At 42.4% G+C, this 27,456-nt stretch overlaps 2 protein-coding genes across 12 annotated transcripts in view; one reads left to right on the forward strand and one right to left on the reverse strand.

Annotated features, from left to right (window-relative positions):
- Positions 1-631: 631 nt before the first annotated feature.
- On the reverse strand, positions 632-15,600 carry CREG1 (cellular repressor of E1A stimulated genes 1). Of its 8 annotated transcripts, none has more exons than XR_011728433.1 (5): positions 15,174-15,600; positions 13,097-13,216; positions 11,685-11,869; positions 3,267-3,402; positions 632-1,264 (listed from the first exon to the last, which is right to left on the reverse strand). XR_011728433.1 is itself a non-coding variant. In XM_071756674.1 (5 exons), the coding sequence occupies exons 2-5, from the start codon at positions 14,051-14,053 to the stop codon at positions 9,337-9,339; spliced, it is 474 nt and encodes a 157-aa protein (XP_071612775.1). In that variant the 5' UTR covers positions 14,054-14,194; positions 15,174-15,313; the 3' UTR covers positions 8,768-9,336. The 8 variants fall into 8 exon arrangements, 5 of the variants coding, with proteins under 5 accessions (XP_071612754.1, XP_071612775.1, XP_071612784.1 ...); XR_011728429.1 differs by lacking the exon at positions 632-1,264 and adding an exon at positions 1,941-2,182; XR_011728438.1 differs by lacking the exon at positions 632-1,264 and adding an exon at positions 1,941-2,197.
- Positions 15,601-24,789: 9,189 nt separating this feature from the next.
- Positions 24,790-27,456, forward strand: part of RCSD1 (RCSD domain containing 1) — a 35,022-nt gene continuing 32,355 nt past the window's right edge. For 2 of the 4 annotated variants that reach the window (XM_071756696.1, XM_071756712.1), the window contains exon 1: positions 24,808-25,003. In XM_071756696.1, coding sequence (XP_071612797.1) covers positions 24,998-25,003 — 6 coding nt within the window. In that variant the 5' untranslated portion in view covers positions 24,808-24,997. Of the gene's footprint in view, positions 25,004-27,456 lie in introns of all 4 variants that reach the window. The other 2 variants (XM_071756721.1, XM_071756704.1) reach the window with 2 other exon arrangements.

Here is a 27,456-nt window from a genome sequence, read left to right on the forward strand (position 1 = left end):
GGCTGGGAGCTAATGGGGCTTTTCAGCCTCACGGGGTAGACTCTCTCATTAACACTGTTCTCAGAGCGAAGCAAAACCCAGCAGGTTTGCCCGGTGGCTGTGCTGGTGAAAACGCGTTTTCCACCCAGCACAATGACTGCAGAGCCTCTCCCGCTGCCCGAAGTCACCGCCACCCCCTCGGCTCTCCCACCCCCGCCTCTGTGCATCCAGCCCCAGGTAGCAGATACCCGTGCTTGGTTCACTGACCCCGCAGCACGGTGCTACAGTGAAAATGCCTCAGCTTTTCTGCTGCTCTGAGGGGACTAATAACATCGCTGCAGCTAGCTACACAAAACCACAAGCAGGAACAGGTTACATCTGAGCCTCCTTTGTTTCGCTGGATTGATGTTGACCCCCCGGGTCAAAAGGGGTTGGGGCGGTGGTGATCATCAGGCTGAGCCAGGGGAATCACAACGCTTGTTTCCTCGCAAAGCCGAGCCAGTGATCAAATCAGGTGGTATTAAAGCAGAGCTCCATAGGCAGCGGCGGATAACCGCACAGGCAAAGAGTATGCACACTGTAGCAGTAACAGTAAATGTCACTCTGGAGAATATTTTGCGCTCCGAGATGGAAAAACACAAACGGATTGGTCTTAACTGTATTAAATAATTTAATTATGCTTTTACTTGAAGGTTTCGCTGTGCTTTTCAAATTAGCCTTAGAGAAGCTGAGGCAGTTAAGCTTTTCCAGGTAAAGAAATTAAGTCTTAAGGGAGGCAGGGAAAAAAAGGCACTAGAACTGAAGAAAAACAGGAATCAGGGGCACCAGACAGTTGTCCAGCTTGGGGTCTTTTTTTTTTTTTTTTTTTTTTTTTTTTTTTTTTGTACACTGGCTTTCATTATTAAAAACAAACAAAAAAACCCACAAACCCAACCACCACAGAATTTTTTAATTCATGAGTAAAAAGCAAGAGGAGACCCAAAGTGTGTTTAAGAGTACTTCCTCCTCAACGTTTCTCACTGCATTTTTATTAAGCAGCAGCAGCTAATAAAAGGAGTAATTTAAGGCAACAGAGTGGATAAGAAACCAAGTATAATGAAATTAAATTAAGAAAGGTGAAACCTGAAGTTGTAGAAAAATCTTCCTCAGAAGGAGATCCTAGAAGTAATTTCTCCAGCAAAGCAATTATATGAATATCATACCACTTGGCACATTGATGCCAATTCTCACTTCATAGGACATCTTGCATTATTGTGCTCTTTTCAAACATGAAAAAAATTTTCTTCTATTAACAGAAATTGTACATTTTAGACAACTGTGAATTAGAAAAGCTTGAAAACATTACTTGGATACACCTTAAACCCAAAAACTCAGCCATCTCCCCATCAAAATACAACTAGCTCAACACAAAATTGCTGAATGTTAACAATAACAGTACTATTAATACACTTCAGAATCAGAGCTTAGGCTGGGAGGAGGCACAAGTGGTTTTTGGTTTTTTGTTTTTTTTGTGGTTTTTTTTTTTTTTCCTAATTCTTAGGAAAAACAAAAGAGAAAGAAGAATATGCATCCCCAGTAGTTAGGAAAAAAAGGCCTGGTGATAACAATTTCCCAGTAGTATGAAGGCAACTGGCAGGATGAGACTTACGGTGCATACAAGAAGTAAGGATTTATAGTATTTTGAAAGCAAAGAAAATTGAAGTTCTTGGAAGAAAGAGACAAAGAAATTAATCACCTTTCTGTCTGAAGCAAAGAAGGCTAATACACTGATAAAACAGTATTACGCTTTTATTTAATAATAATTATTTAATAATAATTATTTAATAATAATTATTTAATAATAATTATTTAATAATAATTATTTAATAATAATTATATATTATGCCAGTAATACCAACATTATTAGACACTAGCTCTAATCCAGAAACCAAAACCTAGCACTGAGTGCCATACTGTGATACCTAGACAGTACTACTGAGCCTCTGCTCTCACTCAACCTTGAGGAGAGCTTCCTTCGTGGCTCTTTTGGAAGGAAAGGCTGGAGACAGGCTCCAAATCACTACCAGGCAGAAGGGAAAGCAGAACCCCCGAGAGCCACCACACACTGGAGCCAAAAGTGGTATCTTTAGTCCCAGGAATGGCTGTTTGCTTGGTCTACATTCCACTGTGAGGTGGAAAAAGCCCATTCTCTCCGTGTCTCCACCTAAAAGAAGGTTAGCTGAAATCAGGAATTAGTGAGAAGGAAAAGACCCCTGCTCCCAATGCAGGCTGCCTAAATTTCATTGATGCCTTATCCAAAAGCTAAAAGAATATCATACTAGTTATTGATATTTTTGGGTAACAGTATTTTCAGAGGAGCAAATGGCCCTGCTCATCACTATTCTGCTGACCCCTGTCTCCTCCTGTTATTGATCATAGCTTCTCCCTCAGGCAGAAAGCCAGCAGATTATCACTTTGAATAAAGAGCTGAGGCCAAAGGTAAGGAAAAGGAATGAAGAGCTGTATAAGAAAGGGAGATTAATGGCAGCAGTAGGCACACAGGGAGAACAGCAGTTGGGCCAGTGTGTTTTGATGTCTAGATAGGGAAAGGTCAGAGAAATAGCATATTTGGACTTCATTTAGAACTGCGGGTAGAGTCAGAAAAAGGCTTTGCACAAGAGCACCCCTAGAAATTCTCTCCTCCCCATCCCTCAGCTTTTGGAACAAGGCAAGCTTATCATTATAATCTAAATACAATGAAACTATACAAAAGAGCAATCATGCTTGTATTGAGTTGTTCTTACAACAGGCACAGCATGGGAGATGCAAATCACATCCAGTTGAGGAATACAGAAAAAAGATAAAGGGGAAGTTGTCTCTTCTCTAGGAAGAAACTTTTCTGTGTTCACACAGCTTGAAGTTACATGGTGAGGAATGATTTTCTTAGTGTCACCTCCTTTTCAGCCTGTTTGGTCTTTGCATCTCTAGCCCTACAGAGCGCAGTAAAAAATTGGCCTAAAACACAACATGGGCAAGAGATGCCAGTCTTGTATGTGCATTTTTACCAACAGTTTAAACTATACTGATGGTTCAGTTTACTCACTTCAGTCAGATCATAAAAGCTTAGTTAACACTGGACTAGAAGTGAATGCTAACACCAGGTTCAGCTGAAGCAGCTATTTGTCTCAATACAGAGAAGGCCACGGTGGAGACATAACACCCTCACTGCTGGGTTAAGAAAAGCTCTCAGCTAAATTTGACTCTTTATCTAAACAAATGTGTGGAGAGAAGTGCATTCTCAGAATTACCTGTGCTAGAAAGACTGCAAGATTTGATCTATGGTTCCTGAAACAGAATGGGTCAGGGAATTGAAGTGATCCGCAAGTACTATTGAGTTGTATTCAATGCTGGTTAAGGTATAGCTCATTATCTCTAGGATAACTTCTTAATAATAATAAATTAAAAAAATAATAATTAAAAAAAAAGACAAGGTATGGATTCAATTGGTTCTGTGCATCAATATGCCATTCTTTTTCTGGACACAAGAAATCCTGGAACAGCTCTAATGCAAGAGGCTTATTCATCCCCAGAAGCATCCCCTTTTCATGCTTATTGGTTATGCTTTGGCTGTACTATAAAAAAGCAGCAGGGTTTACAGTTTTAACAGGAAATAAATGAAAACTAAAAAACAAACCCACAATACAGCCAAGCTGACTATAAAAAAATAACTACACACTGCCCTCTGGCTCATGCATTGCTGCTACAGAGAACTTGCCTGCAATCGTCACTGGAGACTGCTGGGACTGAGAGTAGGTCAAGTATCAAAAGTTTTCCTAAGCCTATTTGATACAATTAGTACTTGAGGGCAAAATTAATACTTACATTACCTGACGGAGCTGGCCAGTTTTACAGACTGCAGTTTTGCACCTGATCCATCAAGAAATGACAGCTCTATTGCCAGCATTAACAAGTATCAAAATAATTTAAGGTGTTAACAAAAAGATAATGGGTGTTAAATAAGCAAAAATTTCCTTTCATGAGCAAGCTGTAGCCTGCAGGCAAGGCATTCCATTCGAACAGTAGACTTAATAAACTGAAAATAGAAAGCCTGCTGTTTACAGCATGGAAGCCCACAACCTTTATTTACAAAATGTTTCAGCCTGACAGTCTGACATTGCTTCACAGCATTTCAATGCATTGTAGTGCCTTACAGTGAAGCTTTGCTTCGCTATAATTGGGTTCGACTGTGCTAATCCCCTTGGAATGCAGCAATTAATACTTATTTAGTGATAATTGCTGAATTCCAAGAGGATTAGTCCCTGCCCCGCACTTTTGCCACCATTGCAAATGGGGAGCTGGAAAGGAGACTACATAACTACAGATCCTGCTTTGCAGGTCCCAACAGAGAGACAAGAGAAGTTAGTCTTGCTACAACTGTTCCCCATATGAGTGAACATACTGCTTTTCCAGAGTAAAAAAAAATTTGACTGTCACTTCTCCTTACAGCTGCATTGTGCAAATAGAAACCCTGCCACATCCAACCAGGAAAAAAAAACCAAAACAAACCAAAACCAAAAAGAAATCAGACACCTGCGAAGTACCACAAAGACCTCCATGAGTGTATGTTTCCTTTGAGAGATAAAAAGCAGGCTCTGATGCCGTGTAAGCATGAATTCTTATTCGTTATTTTGGGTTTTCTGTGACTAGCAGTCCTCTGTTCCTGCTATGGTCTTAAATTTTTCAGTGCAACACGGGTTTTAGAAACCTATGAAGGAGATTTTAGTAGAAACTTAAAACGCATCATCTCTGAATATTCAGTGTTGATACTACTGAATGCATTATTTCAAATTCTTTCCTCTTCAGTGAAACATCTACAATCTGCTTTGGATTATTTTTGTGTGTGTGAGTGTGTGTGTACTGGAGTGATCACTGCTTATAACTTAAAAAGGAAGCACAATGTTTCTTTTCCTTTAGACTAGTCAAGCTACTCTCTCACATCATTAACATTTTCACCAGTTCTCTGATTACATTAAAGAGTACATAGACAAATTCTGGGACTTTACCATCAAACACACCTTCTGGAGATGCTGTTTTTAATTATAGAACACTTGTAGCATTTTCTTGCATGGCTGTACGGGATGTAATTGATCAATAAGGTTATGTCTTTCACAGAACCACTTTGGTTAGAAAAGGCCTTCAAGATCATTGAGTCCTACTATAAGCTAATACTGAGAAGACCTTAACTAAGCCATAATGAATAAGGAAGTATTGTAAAGCCACATTTTAGGACCTGTGACAGGTATCTTTGTTTCCTTTATTTTCTTCCCCTCTTTACCCCTAACACATCACTTCTGCATCTGGGGAGAAACTTAATTGAATGAACTGAAATTCATTTAAGTTGATCAGGCAACAGTTTGGGATTTTTTCTAAATGAGAACAGGAAAGTACTACATCATGTTCTTATCACAAACTGCATTTTGTGTAATTATTTATCTATTGCTGATCCCTGAACCAATTGCTTCTTTTTGATCTAGAAACAGTTATGTTTTAATACTGGGTGATCTTTAATAGGCCTCATAGGCATGAAACACCATAGAAATACAAAGTATTTTCCATGTTTTCACATAAATATACATACTTACACATACAGTTACATACATAGTACCCAATATTTCTTTAATATCTTTCTCCGTGTTTGTGTACGTATACCCTATGCACGGCTTTGTCAAGTTATTCTGTGTTTGTATCAACCAGAAGTCACCTTGTTTTTTTTTAAAAACCTCTCTCATCTAAAGACACCAAGGTGATTTACAAGTACTTTATATGAGCCCTGCAAAGTGTTATCTAGTTAAATCTTTACAGATAATAAAATTAAAAAAAAAAAAGAATTAAAAAAAAAAAAAAAAAAAAAGTAGGGGTGCAAAATGAGTAAGGTTACAACCTGAGCCAGCGACAGCAGCAAAAGTAAGGTGAGGTAGTTCTAGACCTCTGTGGGTAATGCTGAAATTGAGGGAGAGAATCCCCTCTCTAAAAGATACTTGCTGAGCAGTTCTGATCTGCCACCATGATTAATCTCTTTTGTTTAAACTGGAGAAATCATATGCAAAATAAAGTCTGAGAGATGCAGGAATCAGAAACAAAGAGTAGTGGGGAATTGTTACAGCTTTTCTCTTTAGCTTACGAAGAGATGGAGGAAAAAAAAAACCCAAACAAAAAACCAATCACTACAGCTACCAGGTTCCTTAAGTAAAAAGAAGACATCCACTAAATAATACAAAAATTCATAAGATACTTCAGATACTAACTGCGTGTGTGGTCTCAGTCAGCCAGAAGACTCCATGAAGCTCTGAAACCAACACAATTAATGAAACTCATTTTTTTTAAAACCATGACCCTTGCTCCTTTAATATACATGAACTGAGTTTTGTTTCCTCTCTTGAGTTCCCAGTTGTCATGACATATATAGGAGCTTTGTGGTTTCAAGGTCAGACTACCCATTTCAAATCTAAATCTCACTGAGTAAAAAAATCTGACAAAAGCAAGTGTCCAGAAAACACATTACCTGAGCCTTCCTTCCATATAGAACTGGACTATGAAGAACATTAACAACCTCAGCCACAATGAACGAGTCTTACACTCTAATCTTATTATGCTACAATATTCAACACAGAAACCCCAAGGAAGCCTCTAGACATAGAAGCTCTGAAGTCAAAAAGCCCTGGGATCAACTCCAATGCTTTTCATAAGAAGGTCCTGGCTGGAGCCTCCCAGCACAGAAAACACATTGGAGAGCAGCAAGGGGCAGCTCCTCCTCCAGCCTCACCACCAAGACCCACAGTACCTGGACAAGAAGAGCAGGTTGGGTGAGAGCAACCAGGGCCAAACACGTGTGAGGTCAAAGCAGCAGGACTAGACAAGCAGCAAGGATCCAAGCTGTAACACAACCCCCAAAGAAAAGAATTGAAGCAGGCTTTTCCTAGCCCTGCCTCACCACCCAAGCACCTGCACTTAATCAGGGCTGGGCTCCAGCACAGGCAGCCTGAACTGCTTGCTGGAGAAGGACTGGGAGGCATCGAGACAATCCAAGTTCAGCAAGATTAATTAGCTGTTGGAAATTACAAATCAGAGTCAGGTGGTATAGTTCAGCTAAAAACAAGCCCAACCATCCTCATTCGAATGAACACCCTCACGTTGGATTCTTACGGTTAGTGAGTACCGAGAAATAAACATTATTGAGTCTGGAGGTGGCTGCTCCCAGAGATTTTATACCTCTCTCCATTTCCTTTACTAGAGTTTCTTAATTTAAAAACCTTTAAATCATTTTCATGGATATTACCTCTGAGCACTCCAAAGCACAAAATGATTACAAAACACACACAAAAAATGATGAATGCTTCTTTTTTAGCAGCTGGCAGGCTGCTGTATTTATGGAGGAAAGCACTCATAATGTAAAGTGCTGTAGAAAAAGAATTTGTTCCTATTATGCCCCCTGTTGTACGCTTTACAGGCATCTTTGAGTTATGATGAATTCAATAACCAATTTTAAGTATTAAACATGAACCAACAAACCCGAATGCAAGTCTGTGGTACCCTCTTGTGTTCAGCAATAATATAACAGTTTATTTGATTTTGACTCTAGATTCAGTGTGTTGTTATTCAGGAAAAGCATGTTAAAAACAAATTCATCCACTAAGTCAGGATTAATACTTTTTGTATTAATATAATACATTGAGCTACCTCTATTTTATTGTGAAAATCACAGATACAGTACTAAATAGCTAAGAAATTAATTCCAGCAAGAAATTAATAAAGGATTAAAATGTGATATACATAAACTCTATTCTGTGATGATGTAGCATGTTGCAAGAATCTACTGGACATAATTTTTATCTTAAAACACACAAGAAAAACCCTGAAAATCAAGAAGCAGAAACACAAACATGTTAATGAGCAAGATTAGCAGACAAAGGAAAAAAAGGTTACTATATCATCAGAGAGACAGGCTGATATTATCCTAATTAGATTTCCTGCTCACAAACATCCTGTGACTTAGTGAGGTGCCTAAGGTTATCCTCTGGCTCTGATTCTTATCTACAAATGGAGATACATAACTTCCTGGGTATGGAGTGTAACTTAATTACTATTTAGAATATGTTCGGATACATAAAGCATGTCATGCTAGAGGACACATGCAGTCAGAAGTCAAAACACTGATTCATTGTTTACAGCTGTATTAATTTCTTGCACTTGGCCTGTTCTATTTTAAGCTACAATATTACTCTGGATATTAGGAAAAAATAAAGCACACTCACAACCAATCTCCTGACTCAGCCTAATACAACTGTAAACACAGGGAGAAGAAGGTGAGGGAAAACAGGACAAAAGCTGATGATTTTCTTGAGCTAGTTACATTAACATTTGCACACCTATTACTGAGATGTTTAGGGAGCTTGATACCCCGGTCTGCTTTACTACCCACTTCTACATATAAAAATGTCTTTATCCAAGTATTCAATGAGATGCATAGATATAGCAACTCCATCTCTGGCTCATCTCTGATTAACCCTCAAATCTGTACCTGTACATTTAGCTTAGCCATTCCGTTGCTCACTATTCTCCAAAAGCCTGGCTGGGGACTTCTCAAATTTAAAATAGAGATTTCTATGATCTAAAATTGTTCCAGTGAAACAGGGTAGTATTACACAACTGTTTAAGATGAATTTTTATCCAAAAAGCCCTCCCTCCCCCAATCAGAAAAAAACTGGGAATTAGTACTAGTGGAAACACCAAATCCAGCACGACAACCAAAGAGAAACAAAATAAAATAAGCTTTATTCTGTACCAAACCCCCAAATGGAAGCACCTTTCAGAGGTGGTGTACTGGGATAATTTTTTTCAGCATAGCTTGTTTGGGGTTACGTGTGGAATTTGTGATGAAAACACATCAGTGTTCATAACACACCAGTGTTTCAGTCATCATTTATATCACATCAAGGGCTTTTCTGCTTCCCACCTTGCCCCACCAGAGAGAGGGCTGGGAACAAGAAGTTGGGACAGCTGACCCAAACTGACCATCAGGATATCCCAGCCCATACGGCATTGTGCTCAGCAATAAAAGCTGGTGGAAGAACAAGGAAAGGAGGGGCATTCAAAGTGATGGCATTTGTCTTCCCAAGTAACCACTACACATGATGGAGCCCTGTTTTCTTGGAGATGGCTGAACACCTGCTTGCTGATGATATAGTCATTTAGAGATGTAGAAACCCTATCCTTCAAATAAGGCTCCCTTATACTTATTCTCACAAACTCCACTTCTGTTATTTTTTTGTTCTGTTTCACAGTACTAGATGCAGAAAAGAAAGAAAAACAGGAAGATGTTTATTTCATCCAAGGAGAGAAAGACAGGTGTAAGAGAGGTGTTTCACCATTTATTCCAACACGAGTGAAAGACTCCAGAGTGACTATAAAACAAGGACTGCAAAGAGAGGGTGCTTGAGTGAGAATGAGGAAGAGAAGTATTATTGAATGTGCAATAATTGACACTTGACACCACTTGTCAAAAAATACTTTAATTTTAACAAAGTTCAGCATAAGCTGTCTCACACAATAAAAATTATGGAGTGACATTCAGGTGTCATCATAGCAAGAATCAAGTCTTTACCAAAGGATCATTTGAATTTCCACAATTTTTATACCTCATATAAAAATATTTTCCGATGTAGTATTTAATGTCAATGTTATCTGTTCAATACAAATTGTTTCCATATTGTAATTTTTTTTATCCTAAAGTAATTTTTAAATAGTACAACAGAGCATATTTGATATAGTAACAAGTACCTTCTTCCCCCGCTTCAGAGAAGAAAAACCTAATATATTACCTCAAAAAAACTTTCACAAATCATCATAGTATTTAAGAAAAGAAGTGATATAATAAAAACACTAAGATGTAGAGATGATTTATCAGACTCTACTGTTCTATATATAGCTATGCCTCTAGGTAGTCAATATTTTCACATTTTTTACTGTCAGCTTGGTAATATTTGCTCATTTTAAAAATCAACTTAATTGTTCATATAACCTTCTGGATATTTGAACTTCCCATATGGGTGATGAGGGACGATGTAAAAGAGTATTAATTTATTTTTTTGTGGTTGTGTGTGGCTTAGTTTAACAGAGAATTAATTATGCAGCCCTTTCATTAATTTTCATTCTCTACAATTAATAAATCATGTGTCATATCGTATTAGCTTCTGTTTTGCTTCTGGGTTACTAAGCCAAAATTGCTGTGTATGGCTTCCAAAATGAAAAGTCTGCTCAGTTCTACTGTTGAGGGTAGCTCTTGAATTGCAATTTGATCATATTAACAATGCCGAAAATTTCAGATTCCTAATAAGAAAAAATTTGCCTTCCACAACATAGTAGTTGAATTTACAAGCCACTATTCTTCCCTTACACAAGAGCCAGATACATTAGGCATTACCACCTTCTTTTAAAGAGTCAGGGGATATAACCACTGCAAGCTGAATTACTAAAACCTTATGAGGAGTTACATGCACAGTTTGCACAAACACAAACATATTCTATAACACACTCAGTATAGGTGGCAAAATAGAAAAATGGCTCAGACAAGTGAGTGTATTGGCATACAAAGAAAATTCACAAGAGAATTTGGGAACTCAGCATATCATCTGCCATTGCAATACAAGCAATGCTTTCCACTCCATAGTCAGCTGAGACATCCTGTCGTACTTTGCCACAAAGATATAAAGTACACAGATATTAAAAAAATAATTTAATTGGGAAGTGATCACAAGAAGCTATTGTGTGCCTGAGTCATTGGAAGTTCTAGAACTGGACTAATCCTTCAGTTACTGGTAAACACAGCCTTTCTAAATGAAGACTGTCAGAGAGACATCTTTCCAGAATCATATCCAATGAATAAAATTTAGTTATGGCTTATGCACAAAGGTTTTTGAGTGCGATATGATTCAATCTCTGCTAGTTGGTAAGAATTTACATTTGCTTCAGAAGTGTTATAAATGTTCATTAACAATGGAAGGTGCTTGATTTTTTTGCATTATTAATCCAGCTTTACAATAGATAGAAAAAAATAAGCCTTTCATGAAACAGCCAAAGTAATTCTTTTGTGTATCAGCATCACCAATGATCTTTCTCCACCTACAAGGAGTAAAAACAAAATTGAACGTGTAAGTGCTGAATGCAGAAAATGCATTTGAAAGTTCTTAAGACTTGGTTAAATGTAGACAATGGAACATAATTTTTCTATACTTCAATTTTGTTTTAAAAACAAATTTTGTTTTGAAAATATTAAGCAATATTGCTGCAATCCCATGAATACAGTTTAATAAAAGCCAAATAGACTAACTATTTTTAAATTAACTATTGGACCAAAACATTACTGGCCTTGCAATTAGTTAAAAAACAAGAGGACAGAGAGTGTGCCCACTCTATGAGTCCTTCCTCTCAAGAAACTGTATTTAAGCTGAGTTGCAAGTACAGTTAAGCACAGGTAGTTCTAATGATACTTCAGTTGATACTGTCAAGCAGGTGGATCCTCTATTATGATTTCATACACTGCATCTAGTAGACTACTTACAGAAGAGATTTAAATGTGTAAAAAAAGCAGGCAACACACACTGTTAATAATAAGACATTTTACAGGTTCCAAATATAATGAGTTACGCATGCAAAATTTAAGTACTTACTAAGGCTTGACACTGTAGTATTCTTCTGGTGTCACAATTTTCAAACCACCAAAGTAGTCCAGGACCCAAATATTGGTGATGTTGAATTTGGCAAAGAACCAATTATGATCTTTAGGCCAACTTTCCATTTCAGGATGGCGACTGAATAGTGCCTTCTTTGCTATGTCTGCTTCTGAATCATTCACCTAAACAATAATGAGCAAAATATTACAGTAAGATACAGTTATGTGAAGAGAAATCTCAGCTAAAAACACACCACTGCAGACTGCAGCATGGTTTGTTTGTTTTTTTTTTTTCATTTTAATCACATCCAGTTCCAGAGCACTCATTTCGAGTCCATGAACCTTCACTGTGACATATAACTGTGTATGTGACAGACAAAAACTCCAAGGTAGCTACTTTAAACATCAAAAGGTGCTTTGAAAGTAAGCACGATCAAGGAAGTACTTCATCAACATAAGGAAAAATATCTTGACAAGCCATAAAACGAGAATTTTACCTCCTCTGCCCCTGCTTAATCCAAACAAACCCATCCAAATGTGTTCAGATGCATGCAAATACACACACACACACACACACAAACAGGATGATACAAAAGAGTCTACAAGAGAAGGGAAGCTGAAATGTGTGACAGCAATTAATATATGATGAACAAATATTTAAAGGGTTCAATCAACAAATTAGATTTTTATGTATAGTACAAAAGGAACTAATTAAAATAAACAATTCCCTTATTGATGAGAAACTCATGACGGCAATCAAAGGATTGCTGGAGTGTCACATGTAAACACCTGAGGTGTGAAAACACCAAATAAAATTTAGACTATCATACAATTGACTGTAATGATAATTAGTCCTCATCCTCAATCATTATGGTCAATAATGGGATTAAGATCTTCAATGAATAACACATGCAGTTCCTTCTATGGGACACCGAAGTTCTGGTGTACAAAAGAATACACACTGACAGCAATGCCATCATACGACACAATGCACTTTTTCTGTCTCTAACACCTGTAACTTTATAGCTGAGACTTGATACATACTTCAGTGTCCTGGTTTGGGCCAGGATAGAACTAAATTTTTTTCTTGTAATTTTACTTTCAGACATTCAGTAAAGTTTTGAAAGTGCATATGTCACACTTCATGGATGACAGAATTTAAATGAGGAAAAGAAACGAAAATTTTCACATTTAATTCAGAAGAGAATTGTGTTAGACTCCTTAGTTTCAAACCAGGTCTAGTGGAAAGTGATACCTTCATTTTCCTCACACAAACTATGAGCTAGCCTTCTGGTATCATAGCACATAACATACCTTCATACACTCTGGCATATAAACTCTAACCTTTTTCCCCATCCACTAAGCAATACTATTTGATGCACACAAACCCGTCAACTTTTAGTTGCTTACCTTTACAATACCCCCACAGAAGATGATGTGGGCACAGAGGGGATTCTGGGGATCATATCTGTGCTTCTTGCAGTAAGGAGTCTGTGCCAAAGACACAGTTAAGGAGGCATTTGAATTGATCTGAAATGCAAATAGACAGGAGGTTTATATACTTTTTCAATAAAATGTTACCATATTTTCAGCTTTTGGTACTCTATTCAGCTCAGTAAACCTGGTAAAAAGAGAAAGCTTTTGTCATCTTTTCCTGACTGTATCTGAAAGTCTGCTTAGATAAGCTCTGAACTGGAAAGAAAGCCCAGTTTAGAAGCGTGCTGAACTTTGTTATTGTAAAATGCAAACCTCAGGAGCCACTACTCCCTCAAACTCTGAATTCAAGATACAATCTAGTAATTTCACATTCAAGTGATGATATATTTCAATTTACATACATACAGGACAGTACAAAACACAAGGACCTACAGTGAACTTCATTTAGTTATTTCCAGTGGAAAGACTAGGGGTTACTGAAAGGCATCCACTGCATTTCACTAACGCTGATAACATTAGTGAAAACAAAACCAAACAACCGACTTCCCCACCAAAACAATCCTCCTGGCTGCCCCCAAACTGGTCAGACTCAAACACTTTTGAGGTTTAAACTGAATTTTGAAAGTTATGGTTAAAAAATCCTGAGCATTTAAGTAAGACAGCCCGAAGAATTAAAGAATTTCTAAAGCTAATCTGGTGAGCACAGCCTGAAAAGTATCAGTGCAAAACAGGGCTGTTTAGCGCAGAACATCACATTCTCAAGTTCATCATCTCCCAGAAAAGAAAGCTTATGTGCATTGGGAAATGTAACTAAAATAGTTATCTCAAAAAGAAGGACCCCAACGTCACTTAAAGTACCACTGAACTGCTGAAAACGGAGCTGCCGTGGGACAGCTGGGAAGCTGCTTCAGTAGGAAAGAGCTGATTCATGATTATTCAGCAATATCTCCCAGCTCATGTGACTGTGACACGCAAAAGTTTCAGCCCTGTAGCAGCAGAATAAGGATCTGCAAAGGAGCCTTCTGAAGGAAAATGTTCATTAGCAGTTTATGCCATGATTTTTACCTTAGTCTGAAAAAAAAAAGAAAATAAATGGCCATAGCTGGGGTGGAGAAAGAGATGCGATAAAAGATAAATAAGGCTTTTTAATCACTTACATACATAATTAAACATATTTCCAAGTAACAAACTAAAACCTGACAGGGAACAAACAAGAAAAGTTTCTTAAATCAAAGTCTGAAGATTTTGCATTATTTAAGCTTTGTGTTTATTTGTTCTACAAATAATGTAACAGTTACCAGAACAAAAATTTTTTAATAATAAAAAGAAGCACACAATCACTATTTCCCTAACTTTTTAGCCAACCTTTGACAACACCCAAGCAAAAGACCCCAGACAAGGCCAAAGTCTCAACATGCCTGTCTGCTGCCTTTAGTCATGTGTTTGCCTTTCCAGGAAGCTCCAGAGATTTAATTCCTATTCCTTCGGTAGTCTGGGTAAAAGCACTCTTTGCTCAAGTCCCACACTACCCATTTCCAATCTTTTTGATATTTTTAAATGAAGTTCTGCCTGTTTCAATATTTGGTGGCCCAAGTGCTGTCTCTGGTCACCACTTCTGTAAGCTTCAGCCACTTTCTCTACCTGAGAGCAGCTTAGCGATTTTTCAGACCATGATCAGCAGGAACTTCTTAAAGGGCACTACGGAGCCCAACACAGACAGCACCACTTCATGTTTAGGTGTTCAAGGACTAATAGTTGTCCTCAGGGCTCACAAATGAGGTGACAGACCCGGAACAGGCAGCAACATCAAAAAGCGCTGCTCTAAACCCTGACTTCTACAAAAGAAGTTCTAACTACCACTTGCTACCGAGATGAAAAAGCGCAGGCGACCAAAGAAAACCACGGAATTGGGGTAGTAACCTCCGCGCTTCTAAGTTTTGAGCCTCCTTTACGTGCGTCACTACGTCTCCTTGGGGTTCACACAGAGCTGGCTTTGCAGGGCACCCCCCCTTCCACCCCACCTCTGCGCTGCCCGGCCGCTCCTCCTCACCTCCAGATCCTGCACGGAGATCTCCATGTCGGTCAGGTAAAGGTAGGGGACCCCGCTGCCGCTGCCCGGCCCGGGGGGCCCGTCACTCAGGGAGAAGACATTGGCGAAGGGGTGGCCGCGCAGCCCCTCCTGCGTGGAGACCGTGGCCAGCGCTCCCCAGTCGCAGTTGTGCAAGACGTAGCGAGCCATGCGCGCCGCTTCTTCGGGCGGAGGGATGGCCCCGCCGACCGCCGACAGCATCAGCACTGCCACCGCGCAGAGAAGGAGCCGCCGCGCCGCCATCTCGTACACACCGCCCGCCGCTACGCACTGCCCGGCACCGCCGGCACCGACACCGAGGGCCCCTGCGCCGCGAGAGGAGGGGCGGGCCCCGCTGCTATCAGCCAATCGGCACAAGGCTGCTGGCCCCTCCTGCACCAATGAGGGCACGCCGGCGGCAGCCTTGCGAGTGGGAAATTCGCCGGTCTGCCGTCAACCAATGGGGTGGCGACGCCGGTTCTGGTCAGCCAATGAGAGTTGCGGGGAGGCGGGGACAATCCCCACGGCGTTCGTCCGTTGTAAACAACTCCGACAGCTCTGCCGCGCCGTCGGCAGAGGGGGCGGAGCCACTGCTAGCCCAGAAGCCAATCAGGAGCCTCTTCAGAACTCTCTGCCAATCATGTTTCGCGGCCGGACGGCAGGAGGGAGGGGGGGAGGAAGGAGGAGGGTAGAGGCGGCTGGAGGCGTGCGCAGGCGCAGTGCCAGCTGGGGCGTTCCCGCGTGTGGCCAGGGCAGCCGTTGGGCTGCGGGAGGGCGCTCACGGGACGCGGACGGAACCGGCCGCCGCAGACGCGATCCGGGTCCTGATCCGGCTCCTGATCCCGGCTCCTGATCCCGGCTCCTGATCCCGGCTCCTGATCCCGGCTCCTGATCCCGGCTCCTGGTGTTGGTCCCGGCTCTTGGTGTTGGTCCTGGTCCCGGTCCCGGTCCCGGCTCCTGGTGTGGGTGTCCTTCCCAGTCTCAGCTCCTGGTGCTGGTCATGCGGGCGATGCGCGGTAGCCGTTGGGCACGTTGAAGCAGAGCCAGAGCCTTAGAACGATGCTGCCCATCTTGTGGCCCTCACTGGCGTGGAGTCGGGACGTTCTGCGAGGTCTGAGTGACCCAGCACGGTGCCCAGCAGCTGTCCCTTGGCGCTGCCCCGGGTTGGTCTCGCTGGGGAGTTCGGTCAGATCCTCGGGGTGACTGTGGCACTGTCAGCCCCGCTATTCCGTGCTTCTGCTAAATCGGTCTCAAAGGCTGGTTATTCTGCCAGAGCAAGTGTTTGTGTCCCACCCTCCTGGAGGGAAACCTTGGCCTATAATGACTGCAGTCAGGGTCGATCTGGAACTGGCTTGGACTACAAAGCTCATAGGGTCATTTGTCACTAGGCGTAGCTGAAGTTTTATCACTTAAAAACTGCAGGATGTATGTCAAAGCCATCTCTGCGGCAAAACCTGGGTTGGCCCATCAAACAGCTTCTTGGCCTTCGATGTGTTCCTTACAGAAATAAATACAAAGGTATGCATTGTTTTGTCCATCACCTCGTGGTCACCTTATGTAGATTTGTATCAGGAAATATTTTTAACTGGAGCAATATTGAGACTTGATTCAACTTACCCTAAAAGACTGGAGCTTTCCATCTTACCAACTATGTCTACACTATGCAATGTAGCACAGAGAAACCCAAATTAACTTTCTGTCACTACTGTCTCCAGGTGCCCCATAGCACCCATAGGTTACAGCAGGTCAGATGAATAATTTAGCTGTAGTGAATTCAGAAAGGAAAATGCAGGACACATCCATTCCTTACCATTCCCTAAATGCTATCCTGTTTCTGTGTACAGTCAGAACAAAAGTGTTTTCCCTCCAGTATTCCCCTCACCTGCAGAGCATACCCAGAGCCTGGCTTCCCCTCCTGGGACTGACATAAAGAGCCTCCCTCCCTCCCACTGCTTCCCTCTCCTGGGCCATGCTCAGGAGAAGCCTGTGTTTTGTCACAGAATCATAGAATAGTTTGTGTTGGAAAAGACCTTTAAGATCAAATCCAACTGTTAACCAAGCACTGCCAAGTCCAACACTACACCGTGTCTCTAAGTACCATATCTAAATGTATTCTAAATACCTCCAGGGATGGTGACTCAGACACTTCCCTGGGCAGCCTGTTCCAGTACCTAACAAGCCTTTCAGTAAACAATTTTTTCCTAATAGCCAATCTCAACCTCTCCTGGCACAACTTGAGGCTGTTTCTTCTCATCATATCACTTGTTACTCAGAAGAGATCAGCCCCCACTGCCCCCACTGCACTACAACCTCCTTTCAGGTGCTTGTAGAGAGAGATAAGGTCTCCCCTCAGTCTCCTCCAGACTAAACAACCTCAGTTCCTTTTACCTGCTCATTGTAAGACTTGTGCTCTGGACCTTTCACTGGCTTTGTTGCCCTTTTTGGACATGCTCCAGCACCTCAATGTCCTTCTTGTAGTGAGGGGTCCAAAGCTGAACAGCGGTGCAGTTGAGGAGCAGCCTCACCAGTTATAATGGAGAAGAAAAAACAAACAAACAAGCAAAAAGACTTCTCTGAACCCTTGATGTGCAGCCACTCAGCTCTGGCAGGTAGATGAGCTTGCAAGCTGCAAGTGCTCCAGCAGCAAAGGCAATGCCAGCAGCCCTGTTTGGGATGCAGGACAATTGTTATTTCAGGGCTAAGTGCTAAGGAAAAAAATGTCAAGAAAAGGAATGAGATGTGAGAGAGGAAACTGCACAAAATGTTGTCTGTGTATGCAGGATTGTACAGCAGATGTAGATGACAGGCAGGAGTTTCCACCCCTGAAGGGAGTGAAGGGAAAAAGACAACAAAAAAGGGTCCAAGAGCTGTTCTGCAGGAGTGAAAAGAACCAAAGAAAGGGATGAAAATGGTCTACAAAAGATGGCTTAGGAAAGCGAAGGGGATATGGAAGACAAACTGCATGAAACTCCTGGTTAGATATTTTGCTAGCTAAAACAGAAACAACAGCTTCCTCTTTCCTCTCCTCCCCAAGATGTGCTAGCATGCACAGAAACTGCATGTTTCTATTTTCAAGCAGCCCTGCCTTCTGAGAATTTGAGGGGGCAAATCAGGGAGTGTCTGTCTTTACTTGCTGCAGGCAAAGGGACAAATGGGAAAGGGAGCAGGGGGCATGAGTTATTTTACTGGGGAGCATGAAAGCATGACAGGGAGCAGAAAGGAGGTGGTTGGTGGAGACAGCAAAGGAAAGAAGGGGTGTTGTGGAAAGTATATGTAAGTAACACCATGTGCCACAAGGAAAAAAAGCATGTAAAGGAAAGAAGAAAAAGGGGATGGGGGAACCAGTGCTGGCAATTAATTTTTGGTTCAGAAAAAGAAAATGCAGAATGCGGTAAGGTTTTCTGTTTTACAGCCTGAATTTATCATCAGTTTGTATTTGCTGAACGTGGCCATCCTTGCCTCTGCTGGAAAGTGTGCATCTTGCTGGAGCTGCACAGCCTCTGTGGCAGAAGAAGCAAAGTGAACCCCCTGGAGAATGTGGAAGATCATTCTCCATTTGTCCCGGTATCACTGGAACCACACAACGGGATCTCCGAGGACGAGAGAAAACAACCCATCCAAACAAAATCTGTCCAGTTTTCCTGTCCCCTCCCTGCCTTCCTGCCCCTGAAGCCGGGCGGCTCTTCTGCAGCTGACCTGCTCCTCAGCCACCATGGGGAGCTGCTGTCCAACCCCAGCCTGCTGTAGGATTTGAGTTCATCAGGCTGGTGGGAATTCAGGCTCAACAGGATTTATGGAAGCAAATAGCATTGGCTCTCCACCAAGGAGAACAGGATTTATTAGGCTAACTAGTGTCTGCAGTGAGCAATGCACACCAGCATACAGACTTTCTTGCACGCTGCATTGAATGAAGGGGATTGTTTTGGTCCCTTCTTGAAGCCTTTCAGGTTGCTCTGAAAAGTTGTTATCTGAAGCAAATTTCCAGGCTCTCTCACTTCCTCAGATAGATCTCAGAAAGGAGAAGGATTCTCTCTGTTGTGGTGCAATATGTCTAGGGGCTCCTAGCCTCCTTGCATAACAAGTTCAAGAAAGTATTGTGAGCTATTAGTTCTCCTTTTCAGCTTGTGCTTATTTACACTACAAAACCAGTAAACAAACAGTAATATCTCACCACAGATTGAGCCTCTTTAGTCCCTCCAGGGGCTAGCTGGTTCATGGAACAATCTTAATTTCTGTGTGGTTTACATGCAGTGGGGCCACAGGCTAATCTGGGGGCTGTGTCTCTACAGAAGGTGAATTTTAACAGAGGGTGGGCAAGGTCTCCCTCCTGGCTAATCCATCAACATGCTCAGTCTGCCCTCTTCATTGATGGCTTTACCCTGGGCCAGCTCTCTCTTTAGATAGCACTGTTGTTGGATGGGGTGGGAAAGGTTTCTCTTCAGACACAAAGTCTAGCTACGTGCCAGGCCAGGCTTCCTGTCTAGGTCATGCAGTCTGTCCAAGAACAGAAACCTTTGTTTGTCCAGATAACGCTTGTAGGCTGTGCAGTCTCTCTGTGTGTAGTGCTTGATTTCTGAGCCAGGCCAGCTCCCCTCATCCAAATGACAGCCAGGGTGATTAAAGTCACTTGCCGCTGTGTTTGACAGTAGAGACTGACCTGTGAGTCAGCTCTGGCAAAAGCTGAAGTACTCCGTGCTTTGAAGTGCCAATGCTCCATGCCACATGAGATCCACCATGCAAATTGTTTCTAAAAATGTTGGTTAGATATCCTCCTGAGGAGATATTAGCCCTGCCAAACAAGGCACTGCTACTACAACTAGGAAATGGCACACAATGCAAACCTTTGCCAAACACAAAAAAGGTGTTGGGTGCTTGTGCATAAGGCATTTATTTGTTCTCATTCTCAAAGTTCCCCAAAATAACCTGCTTCAGAATTAATTTTCTGCCCCCCTTCATCTGTGTATTTTCTAAAAGATAGGTAAAATAAATATAATGCAGGTCTAGAATTCAGCTAAAAGTTCTTGCCACCATGCAAGCTTTCTCTGCAAAACGTGTTAGGGAGTGGGAATGCTGTTCAGTTTTCAGTCACAAAATCTTGCTGTACATTTAGAGGGTGGGCTGCCTGCTGAGGAAGCTGTTGGGACGGCCAGCTGTAACACTGCTTTCCAGGACTTTGAGAGATGGGCAGTAGGACTGGCCTGAGAACATAATCAAAAACAAGGACGTATCCAGCATAGATACCTGGATGTCAGCACCCATGTTCTGAGTGTAACTTTTTGTTAATATTAAACCTTTTTGTGTATTAAAACTAGTAACTGGTAGAGGAATTGTTCACCCTAGAAGCAAGCTGTCAATGGCTGACACTGATAATATTTGTTCCAGCACTATATTAATATAATGGGATGTAGTCATCCCTCTTAGAACCCCAGCTCAGTTTGTTCTCTGAAGTCAGGCAGATAAGCAGTGAAATAAGTGCTCTCCAGAGAAATTCCAGGGTTGCAAGAGATGACACGAGCTACATGTACACCTCTGACCAGCCCCAGCTTGCCTGGTATGAATGAGGGTGGTCTGCCTCAGTGTGATCTCCTTACTATGAGCAGAGCCACTCAGGCAAAGCATTGCAGGTGGAATTCTCCCTGTACTATGCAGCATTTTTCTAACTCCACTTAGGGACAGCCTTTTGCCCAGAGCCTGGGAGCTAAGAACCCTGGTTAATCTGAATGATGATGTTACTACTCAGGCTCAGACTGAAGTCAGGAATGCATGAAATCATTAAGTCTTCCAATTAGTCTAACACCTTTTATGTGGCCACCACACAACACACACTCCCTGCCCAATACAGCCTAGCAGGAATCACTCATTAACTGCATCCTTTCATGTAATTCAAGCATCATTGGCAATGGGACTTGCCCACTCACATCAGTTCCCAAGGGTGCACTGTGCCTGGCACACGAGTCTGGGTATACACGAGCATGCGTGTGTGCGTGTGTGTTCTCAGGCGTGCTTCACTGCAGCTGCAGAATTAGAGAGAGAAAAAAGTTGATGGTACAAAGCGTTCCAGCTGACTTCATTTCCTGCTGATAACTCCCTAAAGAGGAGGGTGAGGCTCAGCATCTGCAGTGTTAGTTTAATGATGAGGGGTGAGGGCAGGGTTTGTGGGAGCAGATACTTCAGGACATGATTAGCGGAATGGTGGGTTCAAAAAGCGAGTTTCCCATAGAAAACACTGCTCACATTTGCTTCCTGTCAGTTTGCTATTGTCAGAGGAGCCCCGGTGTAAACCCAACACAAAACAGGATGTTGGCTTTTAGAGCTGATTGATCTTTGAAATGCAAGTGCATTTTCGCTGTGATTACTCTATCCCCTTTTTTTCAGTTGAGAATTGAGTTGCTGGAGTGGGAACAGCAAAGCTTGATACCCCTTTCTCAGGGGCTCAAAAACCCAGCCTGGTAATAGCTGCTAGTCAATAATACAAATTCTGGAAAATGATGTGGGTAGCATCAGCCAAAGCCAGAGAGAGAGCTGGACAGAAGAAGCTCAGATACTGGCACTGAACAGGGGAGTTCTACTAAACTCTAAACAAATGCCTTAACAAAGTGCCAACATTCAATCTGTCTTGCAGACACCCACAGCTCCCTCCACCCTTTGCTCATCCACCACCCTGACAAACATACCTTCTGAGTTTGGGTACCCACACAGGCACACCCAAATGAGATAGCTGTGTGGACACTAATATCTGAGTCAAAGTTTCAGATGACCCCCAAAAGCTTTCATTCCTGAGCTGCCTTTGAACAAGTTATTGCCATATCCCTGCACCTCCTTTCTCTTGACCTAGCACCCTATAGAGGCCCCGTTCATACTTCGTAGCCAAAATGCAAGCAGTCAGCAAATATTACATATGGAGATTTTAACATGGCAGAACTAGTTGTGCTATCTCTTTTGCAGGCAAGCCAGGATGAAGGATTCCCTTGCACCTCTCCCCAACATGCTGGATGTAGCAGGAACAGCAGTAATTTGGCCTGAAGCGAACTTGCTGTTTTGGCCTCACACATCTTGAAAAGAATCAGCTGGGAAGCTGCAATATCCAGGGGTCCAAAAGCACAACATTTTCTCATTCAGATTAAATTTCCCCCTAGAGTTTGTTTTAATGGCACTTGTGATGACTGCATTGCTTCCTCCTGAACAGATGTAGAAACTTATCTTTGCATATATGAACAAGTTAGTTTAGTAGACGCTGCTATATCATAGGTCTGTAAACAGAGATACACACAGAGATGCAGAGTCATAATCTAAAATATCTCACATTCATACTTGCACATACACATAATGTAAAACACCCAGTTTCTTGGTGTGACCTCCTATAACATCTGTTCCAAGGTCCTTGCGGTTAAAGCATACGGGTTGTTTATTTCAGATTTTCTAGTGTTTTTCAGTCCAGAAACAAGAAAGTCTAGAGCAAATACGCACCTCATGCCTTCCTGTCTGGATAAAAACATCCAGACAGTGTTTCTGTGCATTCTCTCCTTGCTCCCTCGGGAAGAAAAAATATCATTAATAAACAGAACGGTACCATATATCACGGTCAGAGCAATGTCATTTGGAAATCCTGCTGGCAGAAAAGTTTTGCCTTGTGGAAAGATACTTGGGAACAGAAACAGAGTGAAGAATTGTGGTGTGGCAGCTGCAACTACCTTTGCTTTATTAGTATGGGTAAAGTGATACTATCTCTCCCTAGCAGTTTCCTTTTCTGTAAACCTAAGCAGAGTTTCCTCTGCAAAGTACAATCCCTGAAAGCAGAAAGAAAATACTAAAATAGACCCTGAGCAGCATGAAGCAACCATTGGAGGTATGTGATTTTGACCGTCTGTTACATGGCAGACAGCTTGAAAGTGACACTTGTGACCAATGCCCACAGTGAAATCCCGAAGCATGAAATCCTCCTCCTTCCCAGCAGCAGGCAAAGGGTGAGCAGCCAAAGCACCCTGCCCTCCCTACCTCACCCTGCTTCTCAGCTCAGCTCCTACCCCTTTTCCTAATTCAACATTGCCAGCAATTCAAGAAATCAATAGGATTTCCAAAGAGGAAGATATTTCATTTTTACTTTTCTTTTAGGTTTTAATCTATTTTCTTACAGTTGCAGAATCTTCTGGTTGCTTACAGTAGAGGGGTTTCAATGAATCCAGTGTTTCAGCAACAGAAGATTAATTAGTCCTCTTGCCCAATCTCCAGATTGCAGAAACTCAGCCTATCATTCTTTCAGCTAAGGGCTCTGTAGCCATTGTATATTGAACTTGAGAGATAATGAGATCATTATTTAAATTTGCTAATTCCACAGGGGTCCTACAGCATGCAGTACAGCAGCAGTTAGTTATACTTTAAGAACAACTGTGTTGAGACAATTTATCTGTAGCAATAACCTGGGATATCATGATGGTCACATTTAAATCCCCTCTCGAGTGTTTTCCAAGCAGAGATACCGCAAAGGAAAAGTATGCATCCCTTTCAGAAAAGATGCTTTAACCCTCTTCTGACCCTGAGGTATCATCCCAAAATGATGACATGACATTGTGTCACTTTGCAGTTGCATGCAAAGCAAGAAAGAAGACAAAGAGAGTGTTTCCAAATTCCTCTGCCCTCTCAAGAGGTTGGGATTGAAATTCTTCCGATGGAGCATATGCAAACAGTTGCTAAAAGAGATGTCTACAACACTGCAATATGAATGGAAAAGGAAACTGCAGCAAAACATTCCTGAGGCTTATATTTTCCCATCTGAATTTCTCTGCCACCACAGAAACTTCTTACTTCCAGTGGACAAGTCTGTCCTTCCCTGTAAGGGGAGAGAAGAACATCCTTCGTCTTCTGACCTGGTAGTGTGAGAGACAGATTCAGGGTTGAAAGATCTAGTCCTGCTTTACAGCTAGCTAGTGATACTCTGCATGAGGTCCCCCTGCTTGTGCCCACATCTGTGCAGTGCCCTTCACAGTGGAGCCCTGATCTCTGACTGGGGAATCACCCAGCAGCACAGCAGTACTGCTGATACTACTGCTGATACTACTGTCATCCCTGGGAGTCCCATCCATGCACCAGGACACCAAAGCCTTAGATTATGTTCGAATACAATCATCACCCACGGCTCCTCTTGTGCCCCTCTAACCATTGCAAAGACAATTCACTGCTGACCGAAATTACCTAGAAGTGTGAGGTAAAAGAGAAGGGAAGCTGCAGTTAGAGGAAAAAAGATCCTTCTGACAAACAAACAAGCAAGCAAGGAGAAGACCCTGCAGACTTGGAGAGGGAAGCATAGGCAGGGGAGACATCCAGGCAGAGACACCAGGGGAGCAACTGCAACCAAAGGAGAGAAACAGGCAAAACGAGGCAAAGAGGGTAATAGAGAGTGGTAGAAAATACGAAGGGGAGAAAGAAAGGAAGGTACAAAATACACATGCAGTGTCCCCAAGTTTGGGCACAGCAGCAGAGTTTGCAGTTTGTTGTCTCATGAGCCCAGCACTCCGGGAAGGACAGTATCTGTTTAGATTTGTGTCTAAATTTAAACCCTGATTGCTTTGCCTCCCCCTCCTCTCCCCTCCCTCCCTTCCTCTCACCCACCCGCCCTTCTTCCTTGTTCGTAGTGCAGGGCCACTCGCTGGGCTCTGTCAGTTTTCGAGCTGAGCAGCAGCTTGGATATTACCTACCCTCCCTCCACAGCAGCAGGATTTTGCTCTGGCTCGGCTGAAGCTTTCCCACACATAAGAGGGAAAGGGGTGGGGAAGCAAGACTGATCCGAGGACACCTCTCTCTTGCAGGACATGGAGGTAAAGAAAACTTTTATTTCCACTAGCTTCTGAGTGGCTCCTCGATCTGCACTAGCTCCACCTTGCAAAACAATTTCTCACGAAAGGCAGCTCAAAATACCTTTTCGCTGAGGGTCAGATAAATGTCCCTCTCCCCCACCACCACAGCTCCCACCATGACATTACAATGTGTGGTGGTTTTGAGTTCAGCTTTGGAAAGTAGGGGGACGGCATGGGTAGACATTCCATCTGTGAAAGGGGAAGGAGGAAGGACAGCCTTTTTACTTTTTTAGTCTCTGAGGTGGGAGAGTTACATCTTTAAGGGCATCATTTGGAAAGGAGGCTTTAAAAATTCAGTAAAAATGGGGACATGAAGAGAGGTGAACAAACTGTACAGGATTAGCGGGCTACTTGGGGATGATTCCTGCCCAACCCCTGCAGCAGCAGCAGCAGCAGGGATTTGGACCCTGAGCAGTGTCCCCCCCCCGTTCCACGTGGACTGGGGCGGTCTCACTTTCGTTATTGATAAGAGCATTTTGTTTCAGCAAAGGGGAGCCCAGAACCGTTGCTTCAGCGAGGTAAATGAGTAGCACACCCCCAGAGGGTTTCCTGTGACTTTTCCTCCATGCTGTGTGCCCCATGCTTCAGGAGGGTCAGAGCTCTTGTCTGTGGGTGGGCATACTGCTGGTGGACAGGGGCATAGAAACAGGAGTCAGGCTTCCCTGGTGATTGAGTCCAAGCCTTCTCCTGTGTAGCCTTCTCCTGTGTAGCACCCTGCTGGGCAAGGCAGTTCACCTCCCCTTGACTCTTTTCCCATTCATACAAAATGGGAGTGATGGTGTTTGCTTCGCTCATGTCAGGCTGGATTCACTAGCTTTTCCAACTGTTTTTTAAGTGGCGAAGGAAAAAAAATATTTCTTTTTAGGAGGGGCATAGGAGTTAGAAAGGCTATTGCAACATTGGCAAAACCTCAAATGACGAAAGAGAACTTTTGGACTTTCTCTCAGCTAAACACATATCTTGCTAAACAATTTAATATGCTCTTCCCAGAAAAGCCCTTTTCTACATCAGTGCAGCCTCAACAACAGGGAACATGCAGCAAAGCCAGGGAGTAGTGTGCTCAAAGCACCACTACTAGTTTTCTTTGAAAGTTCCCAGTTACCTGTGCTGGCCTGACCCACAGGCAAGAATTAAAGATCAGGCATGATCATTACCTCAGCAAACCACCTTAACAGATTTTGCTGTAGAGAAGAACCAAGCAAGGATCAGACCAACTCAGCACAGACTACATGTGGCATGACAAGACAGACAACTTTATTAGAGATTTTAGGTTTGATAGAGTGACAGACCAGTTAATGCTTGTTTTTTTCTTTTTCACTGTACACTATCAGAATTTCTCAGAGGTAAAGGGGAGTCAAATTCTTAATTTGTTCTGCTGTGCACAGTAAGCCACATATGGAGCATAGACTAAGTTAGGTCCAACATAGATATTTTGTCATGTTGAGGATACTCTCCCCCAGACCTTCTCCTCTCCACACACAGAGGACTGCACCCCTTGAGTATTTTCTGTTGTCTGCCACAGCAGTGCTTCAGAGTAGAAAGGAATGGACGTACTGATTCCTTCTGGGAGACTCGTGTGATACATACTGTGGGTCTGGCAGTCAGGAAGCTTCTCTGAAGTATTTAACCTAAGACCTTCTGACTGGATTTTATTCTTTTACCTCTATTTCCCACATTTTCCCCATGTTACCATGTATTCTGATAATCTGTAGACTGCTACATATATTCTTATTTTAAAAGCATCTCAACTCCTAAGACATTTTTAAAGTAGTGTACTTGGTCTTCTCCTCCTGCCCCAACCCTCCAGAAAGGTGGTTAATGTCCCAGAAGTATGAAGATATTAGACCCAAATAGAGCCAAAAGCAAGAACTTGAGTTCATCTGCTAGTTCTGTGCTTTGTTTCTTCCCGAGAGCTTTTTTCAGGCAGTAGGACCCAGAGACTCACTACAGCCTTTTGCTTTACAAAACAGATTTAATGGTCCTATGCAACAGGAACGAGAAGTTTTGTCATTTCCCCATGTGCTTCATCAGTGGTGGGCAGAGCTTCTCTCTGCTTTCCTGCTGGCACAACTGGCAAGCTCTTTGCTCTAGAGGGACATGTGAGGATTACCAGCATTAGGGAAAGAAAGGGCAGAGGGCTGACCTTGCCAGCTGATTTCCATCAGGTCTTTGGCAGGAATAACCTATTTTAGAGAAACCCACAGAAGCAAGATAGTTGGGATTGTTTCCTAGAGTGGTTACTGTGGTTTTGCTGCTCCTTAGGGGCTGGTACCTAGTCTTGCCCGTTCTGCTGTCAGGAAGGGGCCACACTGAAAATAGTAACTGTAACCATTCCACAGAATTACAGAATTGTCACAGTTGGAAAAGACCTCTAAGATCACTGTGTCCAACTGTCAGCATCCCCCCCCAGTAAA

The sequence above is a fragment of the Heliangelus exortis genome, chromosome 1, assembly GCF_036169615.1.
Source record: "Heliangelus exortis chromosome 1, bHelExo1.hap1, whole genome shotgun sequence".
Taxonomy (NCBI): domain Eukaryota; kingdom Metazoa; phylum Chordata; class Aves; order Apodiformes; family Trochilidae; genus Heliangelus; species Heliangelus exortis.

Excerpts from the sequence above, each read along its gene's own strand:
- CREG1 (XM_071756683.1), bottom strand. The coding sequence starts at position 15,455 with ATGGCGGCGCGGCGGCTCCTTCTCTGCGCGGTGGCAGTGCTGATGCTG. Across the intron at positions 11,870-13,096 it reads TCTGTGGGGGTATTGTAAAG|GTGAATGATTCAGAAGCAGA; the intron begins GTAAGCAACTAA and ends ATTATTGTTTAG. Across the intron at positions 9,434-11,684 it reads TACTACAGTGTCAAGCCTTA|TCCTTGTTTTATAGTCACTC; the intron begins GTAAGTACTTAA and ends CTCTCTTTGCAG.